We start from the raw sequence: 13285 nt of genomic DNA on the forward strand, positions 1-13285 counted from the left end.
TTCTAAATTATATGCTATTCGTTTGTAAGCCGAATCAATTTCCGTATGCTGTGGCTCTGAAACATTTTAGATATATGGAATTGAGGATTTGTGAGCTGACTCATTTTCCGTATGCTGTGACTCAGAAACGTTTAAGAAATTTGGAAAATTATGTCTACTCAGAAAAAGCTGCCTGCTAAATGTATGTGATTAGTGTCATGTGTTTAAAGAAAGATTTTCTATAGATTTAGTATTTCCTAGTAGTATTAATTTAGTCCTTTCGCGTTGAAGAACTTTTTGACGCATTTACGATCCTACATTTTTCATCATGCACTATCTGCGTTGGTTAGATCAATGGAAGCTATCAAATCTTTATTCGCAGATTTTATTTTTAAATTTTATGCTCACAATTTGTGTGCTGACTCATTTTCCGTATGCTGTGACTCAGAAACGTTTAAGAAATTTGGAAACTTATGTCTACTCAGAAAAAGCTGCCTCCTAAATGTATGTGATTAATGTCACGTTTCATAAGAAAGATTTTGTATAGATTTAGTATTTCCTAGTGGTATTAATTTAGCCCTTTCGCGTTGAAGAACTTTTTGGCGCATTTACGATCCTACATTTTTCATCACGCACTTTCTGCCTTGGATAGATCAATGGAAGCTATCAAATCTTTATTCGCAGATTTTATTTTTAAATTCTATGCTCACCGTTTGTGCGCTGACATATTTTCCGTATGCTGCGGCTCAGAAACGTTTGAGATATATGGAAACGAGGATTTGTGAGCTGACTCATTTTCCGTATGCTTTTGCTCAGCAACGTTTTAGAAATTTGGAAAATTATATCTACTCAGAAAAAGCTGCCTGCTAAATGTATGGAAAGGAGGATTTGTGTGCTGACTTATTTTCCGTATGCTGTGGCTCAGAAACATTTTAGATATATGGAAATGAGGATTTGTGAGCTGACTCATTTGCCGTATGCTTTTGCTCAGCAACGTTTTAGAAATTTGGAAAATTATGTCTACTCAGAAAAAGCTGCCTGCTAAATGTATGTGATTAATGTCACGTTTCAAAAGAAATATTTTGTATAGATTTAGTATTTCCTAGTAGTATTAATTTAGCCCTTTCGCGTTGAAGAACTTTTTGACGCATTTACGAACCTACATTTTTCATCACGCACTTTCTGCCTTGGATAGATCAATGGAAGCTATCAAATCTTTATTCGCAGATTTTATTTTTAAATTCTATGCTCACCGTTTGTGCGTTGACTTATTTTCCGTATGCTGTGGCTCAGTAACGTTTGAGAAATATGGAAACGAGGATTTGTGATCTGACTCATTTTCCGTATGCTGTGGCTCAGAAACATTTTAGATATATGGAAATGAGGATTTGTGAGCTGACTCATTTTCAGTATGCTTTTGATAAGAAACGTTTTAGAAAGTTGGAAAATTATGTCTACTCAGAAAACGCTGCCTGTTAAATGTATGTGATTAATGTCATGTTTCAAAAGAAAGATTTTGTATAGATTTAGTATTTCCTAGTTGTATTAATTTAGCCCTTTCGCGTTGAAGAACTTTTTGACGCATTTACGATCCTACATTTTTCATCACGCAATTTCTGCCTTGGATAGATCAATGGAAGCTATCAAATCTTTATTCGCAGATTTTATTTTTAAATTCTATGGTCATCGTTTTTGCGCTGACTCATTTTCCGTATTCTGTGGCTCAGAAACGTTTTAGAAATTTGGAAAATTATGTCTACTCAGAAAAAGCTGCCTGCTAAATGTGATTAATGTCATGTGTTTAAAGAAAGATTTTCTATAGATTTAGTATTTCCTAGTAGTATTAATTTAGTCCTTTCGCGTTGAAGAACTTTTTGACGCATTTACGATCCTACATTTTTCATCATGCACTATCTGCGTTGGTTAGATCAATGGAAGCTATCAAATCTTTATTCGCAGATTTTATTTTTAAATTTTATGCTCACAATTTGTGTGCTGACTTATTTTCCGTATGCTGTGGCTCAGGACGTTTGAGATATATGGAAATGAGGATTTGTGAGCTGACTAATTTTCCGTATGCTGTGACTCAGAAACGTTTTAGAAATTTGGAAAATTATGTCTACTCAGAAAAAGCTGCCTGCTAAATGTATGTGATTAATGTCACGTTTCAAAAGAAAGATTTTGTATAGATTTAGTATTTCCTAGTAGTATTAATTTAGCCCTTTCGCGTTGAAGAACTTTTTGACGCATTGACGATCCTACATTTTTCATCACGCACTTTCTGCCTTGGATAGATCAATGGAAGCTATCAAATCTGTATTCGCAGATTTTATTTTTAAATTTTATGCTCACAATTTGTGTGCTGACTTATTTTCCGTATGCTGTGGCTCAGAAACATTTTAGATATATGGAAATGAGTATTTGTGAGCTGACTCATTTTCCGTATGCTTTTGATAAGAATCGTTTTAGAAATTTGGAAAATTATGTCTACTCAGAAAAAGCTGCCTGCTAAATGTATGTGATTAATGTTATGTTTCAAAAGAAGGATTTTGTATTGATTTAGTATTTCCTAGTTGTATTAATTTAGCCCTTTCGCGTTGAAGAACTTTTTGACGCATTTACGATCCTACAATTTAGAAATTTGGAAAATTTTGTCTACTCAGAAAAGCTACCTGCTAAATGTGATTAATGTCATGTGTCAAAAGAAAGATTTTGTATAGATTTAGTATTTCCTAGTAGTATTAATTTAGCCCTTTCGCGTTGAAGAACTTTTTGACGCATATACGATCCTACATTTTTCATCACGCACTTTCTGCCTTGGATAGATCAATGGAAGCTATCAAATCTCTATTCGCAGATTTTATTTTTAAATTTTATGCTCACAATTTGTGTGCTGACTTATTTTCCGTATGCTGCGGCCCAGAAACGTTTGAGAAATATGGAAACGAGGATTTGTGAGCTGACTCATTTTCCGTATGCTTTTGATAAGAAACGTTTTAGAAATTTGGAAAATTATGTCTACTCAGAAAAAGCTGCCTGCTAAATGTATGTGATTAATGTCATGTTTCAAAAGAGATATTTTCTATAGATTTAGTATTTCCTAGTATTATTAATTTAGCCCTTTCGCAATGAAGAACTTTTTGACGCATTTACGATCCTACATTTTTCATCACGCACATTCTGCCTTGGATAGATCAATGGAAGCTATCAAATCTTTATTGGCAGAATTTATTTTTATATTCTATGCTCACCGTTTGTGCGTTGACTTATTTTCCGTATGCTGTGGCTCAGAAACATTTTAGATATATGGAAATGAGGATTTGTGAGCTGACTCATTTTCCGTATGCTTTTGATAAGAAACGTTTTAGAAATTTGGAAAATTATGTCTATTCAGAAAAAGCTGCCTGCTAAATGTATGTGATTAATGTCACGTTTCATAAGAAAGATTTTGTATAGATTTAGTATTTCCTAGTAGTATTAATTTAGCCCTTTCGCGTTGAAGAACTTTTTGACGCATTTACGATCCTACATTTTTCATCACGCACTTTCTGCCTTGGATATATCAATGGAAGCGATCATACCTTGTTTGCAGGTTCTATTTCTAAATTCTATGCTATTCGTTTGTAAGCTGACTCATTTTCCGTAAGCTTTTGCTCAGAAACGATTTAGAAATTTGGAAAATTATGTCTACTCAGAAAAAGCTGCCTGCTGAAGGTATGTGATTAGTGTCATGTTTTAAAAGAAAGATTTTCTATCGATTATGTATTTCCTGGTAGTATTAATTTAGCCCTTTCGCGTTGAAAAACTTTTTGACGCATTTACGATCCTACATTTTTCATCACGCAATTTCTGCCTTGGATAGATCAATGGAAGCTATCAAATCTTTATTCGCAGATTTTATTTTTAAATTTTATGCTTACAATTTGTGTGCTGACTTATTTTCCGTATGGTGTGGCTCAGAAACGTTTGAGAAATATAGAAACGAGGATTTGTGAGCTGACTCATTTTCCGTATGCTGTTACTCAGAAACGTTTTAGAAATTTGGAAACTTATGTCTACTCAGAAAAAGCTGCCTGCTAAATGTATGTGATTAATGTCATGTTTCAAAAGAAAGATTTTCTATAGATTTAGTATTTCCTAGTAGTATTAATTTAGCCCTTACGCGTTGATAAACGTTTCGACGCATTTACGATCGTTGATTTTTTATCACGCACATTCTGCCTTGGATAGATCAATGGATGCTATCAAAACTTTGTTTGCAGGTTCTATTTTAAATTCTATGCTATTCGTTTGTAGGCTGACTCATTTTCCGTATGCTGTGACTCAGAAACGTTTTAGAGATGTGGAAACTTATGTCTACTCAGAAAAAGCTACCTGCTAAAGGTATGTGATTAGTGTCATGTTTCAAAAGAAAGATTTTCTATCGATTTAGTATTTCCTAGTAGTATTAATTTAGCCCTTTCGCGTTGAAGAACTTTTTGACGCATTTACGATCCTAGATTTTTCATCACGCGCTTTCTGCCTTGCATAGATAAATGGAAGCTATCAAATCTTTGTTGGCAGGTTCTATTTCTAAATTCTATGCTATTCTTTTGTAAGCTGACTCATTTTCCGTATGCTGTGACTCAGATACGTTTTAGAAATTTGGAAAATAAGGTTTACTCAGAAAAAGCTGCCTGCTAAATGTATGTGATTAATGTCATGTTTCAAAAGAAAGATTTTCTATAGATTTATTATTTCCTAGTAGTATTAATTTAGCCCTTTCGCGTTGAAGAACTTTTTGACGCATTTACGATCCTACATTTTTCATCACGCACTTTCTGCCTTGGATAGATCAATGGAAGCTATCAAATCTTTAAATTTTATGCTCACAATTTGTGCGCTGACTTATTTTCCGTATGCTGTGGCTCAGAAACATTTTAGATATATGGATATGAGGATTTGTGAGCTGACTTATTTTCCGTATGCTGTGAGTCCAGATTGAACTCAGATTTTTGCTTGGAGTTTTCGGCGTTGGTGTTGAAAGAGGTTACGGGATTATTGTCACGAGAGGAAGTCGAGGTGTCCAATTGGGATCACATCAAGGGATTGCAACTTGCCGATCTAGATTTTGCTCGTTCAAGGCGTATAGACTGGGTGCTCAGCGCAGAGGTGTACGCTGCTATCATTCGGCCAGGGATCAGAGTTGGTGCAACTGATACTCCTGTTGTTCAGGAGACCGTATTTGGGTGGATTTTGACGGGTAGAGCGTCTTCTGCTCCTGAGTCTGATAGAGCTCAGAGCGCTCAGGCCTGTCATGTGAAAGTAGAGCCATCAATTTCGACATTATTAGAGAGGTTTTGGGAAATGGAGGAGATTTCCACCTCTAAAGTTTTGTCCGAGGAGGATCAGTATTGCGAAGATTATTTCGCAGATACTGTTTATCGGGATTCCAAGGGCAGATTTGTCGTTCGCTTACCATTCTCTGAAAAGTTGTCAGAGGTTTCTTTTGCACACACGAGGTAGATTGCTGTGGCATGTTTGCTCCGCTCAGAGAAGCGTCGAGCGCAGGATTCTAGGGTATATGGTGCCTATAGGAAATTCAAGGAGGAGTATCTGACTTTATGTCATATGGAGTCTGTAAATAGTTCGCATCGAAAGGACAATACGTTCTATTTTACTCATCATCCAGTTTACTCGGCTGAGATGGGGCCGGAAGTCAAATTTCGTGTCGTTTTTAATGGCTCTTTTGGGAAAATATCGCTGAACGACGTTCTCTTGACTGGTCGCAAATTACAGACGGATGTCACGATTATTATATCGATGTGGAGATTTTCGAAGATTGTATTTCCGGCTGATATCGTCAAGGAGTTTAGGCAGAACCTCATTCACCCAGATGACGTTGATTGACAAAGAATAGTCTGGCGTTCTGACGCTTCGAAGCCTATCGAAGATTATAGGTTGTTGACGGTTACGTATGGTACGTACTCCGCTCCATATCTCTCAATTCAAACTCTTCTCTCTCTCAGCATGTATGGAGTTGGGTAAATGGGCGTCAAACAGTTCGGCTATCGTGGAAGATCGAAGATCGAAAGAGTTCGCTGTCGAATGGGATGAGGCAGTTTCTGCTTTGGGCCTAAAATGGACGCCTTCAGGCGACTCGTTTCGTTTCAAGGTTAAGGTTCCAGTTGCTCCGAAAATTGTGTCAAAGAGATCGTTTCTGTCAGAGATTTTGAGGTTGTTTGATCCACTTGGTTGGCTGTCACCTGTATTAGTCAGGGCCAATCGCATGTTCCAGGATTTGTGGATTAATGGTATCGACTGGGACTCACCTCTCACAGGAGAATTTCTAGATCAGTGGCAAACGTTGAGGTCTGACCTTCCTGAACTGGCTCAGTTGCGCATTCCTCGTTGGTTTGGCTCTTCCTCGCAAACATCATGGGAGTTGCATGGATTTTCTGACGCATCTCAGAGAGCTTTCGTCGCTGCAGCGTATATGGTAATACCAGGGCAGAAATCGGCGTTGATTATGTCCAAGACTAAAGTAGCTCCTATTAAGACGGAGAGTTTGCCTCGATTGGAGTTGTGTGACTCGGTGTTGTTAGTTAGATTGTTGAAGCACCTTTTAGATGGACTTTTATTGAAGCCTGTATCAGTGCACTGCTGGACAGACTCGAAGGTAGTTTTAGATTGGTTGAATGGCCACCCATCGAGATGGCAGACTTTCGTGGCAAACAGAGTGAGTGAGGTGATCACTACTCTGCCTGGGATGCAATGGCGTCATGTTAAGTCCGTAGACAATCCAGCCGATTGCGCAACTCGAAGGTTTTCGTCGGAGCAGCTTCAGCAGTCTTCCCTGTGATGGGAGGGACCTGAATGGATCAAGAATGATTGGAGGAAGGTAATTAATAGATTGCCCGTGGATGTTTCGCCAGATGTACTAAATGCACAGGTTGCTGTCGAGAAGAAGGTTGACGAGAATCAAGAATCACAAGCGCTGTCTTATTTGGAGAAGTTTTCGAGTTTTCCAAAGATGTTGTGGATTTTGGCTTGTGCTTACAGGTGGCGTTCGAATGCGGTCAAGCCCAGAGGAAATCGCTGCATTGGTCATTTTACTGCTGAGGAGATGGAGGCTGCTCGAGTCGGTCTGATTCGTTATGTGCAAAGTCAGCACTACGAAGAGGAATTGCGGTATCTCAGAAGTAAACAACGGTTGTCATCTCGCAGTCACTTACTGCGACTTGTACCATTTATTTGTCCACAGGGTCTGCTCCGAGTTGGAGGCCGATTGCAGCATTCGTTCTTGCAGTACGATGAGAAGCACTCGATTATACTGCCAGCATCTAGTATTATAGTCAAGAGGTTGATTGAGGAGGTACATCGTCAGACTCTTCATGGAGGCGTTCAGCTGATGCTCAGTTCCCTCAACAGGACGTATTGGATTTCACGTGGGTTAAGAGTTGGATAGGGAGTTTATCGATGCTGCCATAGATGTATTCGCTACACTGCTCAGAGTGTACAACAGCAAATGGCACCGCTTCCATCATATCGAGTTACTTCCCAGCGAGTTTTCGCATACACCGGTCTGGACTATGCGGGACCGTTTCCAATATTGTTCTCCAAGGGCAGAGGTGCCAACTCTACAAAGGGATATATAGCGATCTTTGTGTGTATGGTTGTTCGAGCCGTTCATATTGAAGTTGTGTCAGATTTGTCCACTGCTGCGTTTCTAGCAGCGTTTCGCAGATTCACCGCTCGGCGTGGACTTTGTAAGATAGTATTTAGTGACAACGGCACCAACTTCAAGGGCGCTGCCACAGACATTGACAAGTTATTCCAACGGGCTTCATCAGTATCGCAGGAGGTGGCTGCATTGGCGAAGGACGGTATAGTATGGTCTTTTATACCTCCTAGAGCTCCTCATTTCGGAGGACTATGGGAGTCGGCAGTGAGAACTTTTAAGCATCACTTCAAACGTGTCATTGGAGACACGTCATTAACGTTCGAGGAAATGTCGACAGTTGCTGCTCAGATCGAAGCATGCTTAAATTCTCGGTCGCTCTGCCCGCTGAGCTTTGAGTCCACTGATTCGGTGGCGCTTACGCCTGGTCACTTTCTTGTGAATGCTCCTCTCAATGTATTACCCGAGCCCTTTGAAGACGTGAATTTAAAATCTCGCACTTGCAGGTGGAAGCTACTCTCGGTTATGAGAAACCATTTCTGGGAGCGATGGCGACTGGAGGTATTGCATCATTTAGAGCAGAGAAACAAGTGGCTGACTCCTGGACGACAGTTGGTCGTGGGCGACTTGGTGCTTCTCAAGGACGAGCTCTGCCCTCCATCCAAGTGGCCACTGGGTCGAATTACAGCGGTACATCCAGGGAAAGATGGTCTAGTTCTAGTTGTTACCATCCGTACTGCCAATTCCGAATTCCAACGACCAGTTGTGAAGGTCATCTTTCTGCCCTCAGACAAGAGTGCGCAGAGGGCAGTCTCCAGCCTTCAACCTGAGTCCAGTCAAGACTGAAGAGTTTCCCAGTGTCATCAATCGAAGAGATTTTACACACAACACCTACACTGTAAACTCACTTAGCTCGTGAATAGATAGCATCCTAGTCGAATGTTTAAATGTAGCTAAACGTTCGTAAGCTGACTCATTTTCCGTATGCTGTGGCTCAGAAACCTTTTATAAATAAAGTAAATTAGGTTTACTCAGAAAAAGCTGCCTACTTAATGTATTTGATCAATTGCACGTGACAAAACAAAGATTTTCTATTGATTTAGTATTTCCTTGTCGTATTAATGTAGCCCTTATGCGTTGATGAACTTTGTGACGCATTTACGATCACAGATTTTTCATCACGCACTTTCTGCCTTGGATAGATCAATGGAAGCTATCAAATCTTTGTTTGTAGGTTTTAGTTCTAAATTGTATGCCAATCGTTTGTGAGCTGACTTATATTTCCTGCTATACCTACACAATTCTTTTCTAAGTTTATTTCTCATAATTTGTAAAGATCTCTCTCTAAATCTTTTTGCCTCCCTTGTTAGTCCTAAGGCCTCTATTTTTCCCCTTTTCTGCTGTACAAATAGTTTTATCGCGCTCCAAATTGCGTTTATTCTATCGACCTTACCCCCACTCTGACATACTATTTGTTTCTATTCCTTCCTTTATTCCTATTAATACTCCTCCTTGACACCTAACTTTCCTATTTAGTCTTATTGCAGCCTTCGTCTTTCAATTATAGTTCCTAACTGACTTATTTAACCAGTCTTTCTGATTGTCTTTCTTCAGCCACGTTTATTTCAGCAACGCTATTATTTCAAATTCATCTAAGTAATCCTTTACCCCCCTCACTTTGTTAGTCCTTACTATATTCTAAGATATTATCCTTATCCTGTCTCTGATTTCCTTATTATTCACGAAACTTCTTTTCCTCTATATTCACTATTCATCCCTCTTTTTTATCCCACTCGTACCAACTGCTATCTTTTTTTATTTTCTGGTATCTTATTTGAGTTTCTAATCATCTTTCTCTTGTCTCTGCTACTACCATTTTTAGCCAGTTTTGGATCTCTTTTTCAGTGTTGGTTAAATCGTCTTCTATTCATAAATTTATTTACTCTAGTTATACTTTTTCTGTACCTATCTTTCTCTTTTATCTTTTTTAATTTTTCTATTTCCCTGCTTAATCCCTTATTCCCTGCTATCTCCCTATTTACCTGTTCTTTCAATTTTCACATTTCTGCTTTTACCTTTCTCCTCTTTTCGCTAATTTTCTCTATTTTATTTTCTAATTTTCTAATCAGTCTTAAAACTATCACCAATTCTTCTTTCGCATTACCTGATGTTGGTCCTACCTTTGTCGCCTCCTTCTTCAAACGTTTACTCTTCGCTTTGGTTGCTACTTTGCTCGCTCTTTCCTTTTCCCTTTCTTTCTCTCTCTTCTTCGTCAGTAAGTTCGAAATCTCTTGTTTCCTTATTTCATCGTTCTCTTTTTCCGTTGCCGATGTCCCTTCTGTCGATGTTGACTTTTTCTGCTCTTCGTCCTTGCCGCCGGCCTCATTCTCCTTTGATTCCTTTCCCGTCAGTGATTTTGTATGGTATATATATGACATTTTTTAGTAGAAATAGTGTATATTGTAAATATTTCAAGTAGATATTTTTTGTTTTTTAATTTACTTCAAAAGAAAAAAATTTTATCAGACGAATATTTTGTAGTTTTTTTTTTGCAGGATTTAACCCAGGCTGGACTCCTTAAGTTAATTTTTGTAAAAGATATATGAATTTTTTGGTGGTCGTAGTCCGGATCGATTTATTCATTAATTTATCGGGTATATGTATCGGTAGATATGAAATGTACTAGGTTATAACTGACAAATTTGCATGTAAAACCACTTATTAGCCATTATATCATGTTTGTTTTCTACATAACTTCTAGTGGTAGGTCAGGCCCATTCTGAAACTTTACAGCTACTTTTTTACTATATAAAGGTATCTTTTTACTATATTGAGGTTGTCGGAGTTCGGATTGAACATTCAGATTTTTATATTTTAAGGTTCAAAATGCCGGTTACAATGACGCCTAAGCGGGTCTTGGGCGTTGTCGTCCAGATCGGACGGGTGGGTGCCTATCACCACTACACAGCGCGTCCTTAGGTTGCGGATAGAAGAACAGCCCCTGAGAAAGAGGTTAGCTGCGAATAAATTGAATAAGCAGCCGCGGACAGCCGATAGGAACAGGCGTGGGTGTGATGAGCCCACACTGTCGAACGCATTCATCTAGAAACACTACGCAAGCAACACAACAAAAAAATACTTCACATTATCTTTTATCTCTCAATCTATCTCTTTCATCACACATTACAAAAATGGGCAAAAATCCTACTGCCGAGGAGGATGCGGGAGCGATGACAACTGCCCCGAAAGGGGATGTGTAGAATGATTCGTCACCTGGTCTTACGCGGTAACGATGCCAGCGAAGGCGCGCTGCCTTGCAGGGGGGCGTTAGGATGCGAGAATGAAACCGTAGTGTGTCTGACGACGAGTTGACACTGTCCTCGTCAAAGTCGGAAAGCTCTCATACTTAGTTCCAGAGAGATATGGGGGTTATCACCTCTAGAACGGTGGACTCACCTGCGATCGAAACAGGATCCGAAGCGCGCGGGTTTAACATAATATCATGGCTCAAAAAAATAAAATCCGAACCAAAAGGGACTTAAGGGTCGGAACTTGGAATGTTCGCAGTCTATACAGAGCAGGTGCGTTTAAAGAACTCGTAAAGGAAGCTGATAGGTACAATCTGATAGCAATACAGGAATCGCGGTGGCCAGATGGCGGAGTACTAGCATCGGGTAACTTCACGTACCTGTATGGGGCCGGGAGTGGGGGATCTCTAGGCACCGGATTTCTCGTAAGCAAAAGCATCATACATTCGGTTAAAAGTTTCAAATCCGTCAATGATAGGCTCTCGTACATCATTATCGAAGGGGAATGGTATAGATATGTATTTATTAATGTACACTATCCTACGGAGGACAAAGAAGAAGAAGCTAAGGATCTCTATTACGAAACTTTAGAGCAGGTAATCGACCAGTTCGCGTCTTACGACACAAGAATAGTATTAGGTGATTTCAATGCTAAAATAGGTAGGGAGGAAATGTTTAGGCCTACTATAGGGAAGGAAAGCCTGCACGAAACCAGCAATGATAACGGTATTAGGGTCATAAATTTCGCGGCGGCAAAAGATCTCATAATCAAAACTACGTGTTTTAAGCACAAGGACATACACAAGGCAACGTGGACAACGCCGGACGGGGCCACACAGAACCAAATTGATCATTTCCTCATTGAAAAAAGACGTCATACTAATGTTCTTGACGTAAGGGCTTACAGAGGGGCAGATAGCGACTCGGACCACTTCCTAGTAGTAGCCAAATTAAGAGCTAGACTAGTAGCGAATCAAAATAGTAAGCGAGCAAACAAGGTAGAAAGCTTCGATATAGAGAAGCTACGAGATAGAACAGAGCGAATTAGGTACCAGATAGAAATTAATAACAGGTTTCAGGCACTTGAAGAAGCAAACACATCGCCGGAGGGGAATGACGAACCGAATAGCTTATGGGGGGACATCGAAAAAACGGTAAAAGAGGCCGCGAACAAAGTACTGGGTAAAAATAAAAAGCCAAAGAGCAAACCATGGTTTGACGAAGAGTGCGAACTCTGGTTTGAAAGGCGCAAAAAGGCTAAATTAGATAGCTTACAAAATAGAAGCGATAGGACCGTAGAAGAGTATTCTAACGTAAGGAAACAGACGAGTGCGATCTACAGAAATAAGAAGCGGGAGTATCAAAAGAATCTTATTAGGAGAATAGAAACTAACAGTAAGGAAAATAACCCCCGCGAAATGTACAGAGGGATTAACGCCATCAGAAAGGGTTTTAAGAGTAGAGCGCAATTGATGAAGGACGAAAACGTAACAAATGACAACGAATTACTGTGGAAAAATTATTTCGATAAATTATTAAACGTGCACGAAAATAGCGAAGAATTAGGGGACGAAATTCACACTGCTGAACCCCACGTGGAGGAACCGAGCTACCGAGAAGCAGAGGCCGCGATTAAACAACTAAAAAACAAAAAAGACGCGGGAAATGACTCTATACCAGCTGAGTTACTCAAATATAGGGGCGTCGAGCTAACTTTCAAAATCTATAAACTAGTAAGTGCCATTTGGAAAAATGAAACAATACCCGAAAATTGGAAGGAATCTATCATTATACCGATTTTTAAAAAGGGGGATAAGACAGACTGCAATAACTATAAGGGTATCTCACTTTTAGCAGCGTGCTACAAAGTTCTGTCAAACGTAATACAAGCTAGACTCACTCCATTCGCGGAAGATATAGTAGGAGATTATCAGTGCGGATTTCGGCGCAACAGATCGACGAGCGATCAAATGTTTACCATAAGACAGTTGTTAGAGAAAAAGTGGGAATTTTGCGAAACCATACACCAACTATTTATAGATTTTAAAAAAGCGCACGACTCTATTAAGCGAAGCAAAATGTATCAAATTCTAGTACTTCTCGGTGTACCGAAAAAACTCGTGAGATTAATTCAAATATGTCTGAACGGAAGCACGGGAAAGGTCCGAGTAGGCAGTAATGTATCAGAACCCTTCATGATACGCGATGGTTTAAAACAAGGGGATGGGCTCTCTACGGTGCTGTTCAACTCAACGTTAGAGTATGCCGTTAGAAAAATGCAGGTTAGCCAGCTGGACGCAACGCTTAATGGAACAACGCAGGTACTAGGCTACGCAGA

The 13285-nt window shown here is 39.4% G+C and overlaps 1 protein-coding gene across 1 annotated transcript; it reads left to right on the top strand.

Annotated features, from left to right (window-relative positions):
- The first annotated feature begins 5992 nt into the window (after positions 1 to 5992).
- LOC116417014 lies at positions 5993 to 8485 on the top strand. The gene is made up of 3 exons (XM_031928045.1): positions 5993 to 6697; positions 6911 to 7392; positions 7450 to 8485. The coding sequence occupies exons 1-3, from the start codon at positions 5993 to 5995 to the stop codon at positions 8483 to 8485; spliced, it is 2223 nt and encodes a 740-aa protein (XP_031783905.1).
- The last annotated feature ends 4800 nt before the right edge of the window (positions 8486 to 13285 follow it).

Source organism: Nasonia vitripennis (assembly GCF_009193385.2).
Source record: "Nasonia vitripennis strain AsymCx chromosome 4 unlocalized genomic scaffold, Nvit_psr_1.1 chr4_random0003, whole genome shotgun sequence".
NCBI classification, from domain to species: Eukaryota; Metazoa; Arthropoda; class Insecta; order Hymenoptera; family Pteromalidae; genus Nasonia; species Nasonia vitripennis.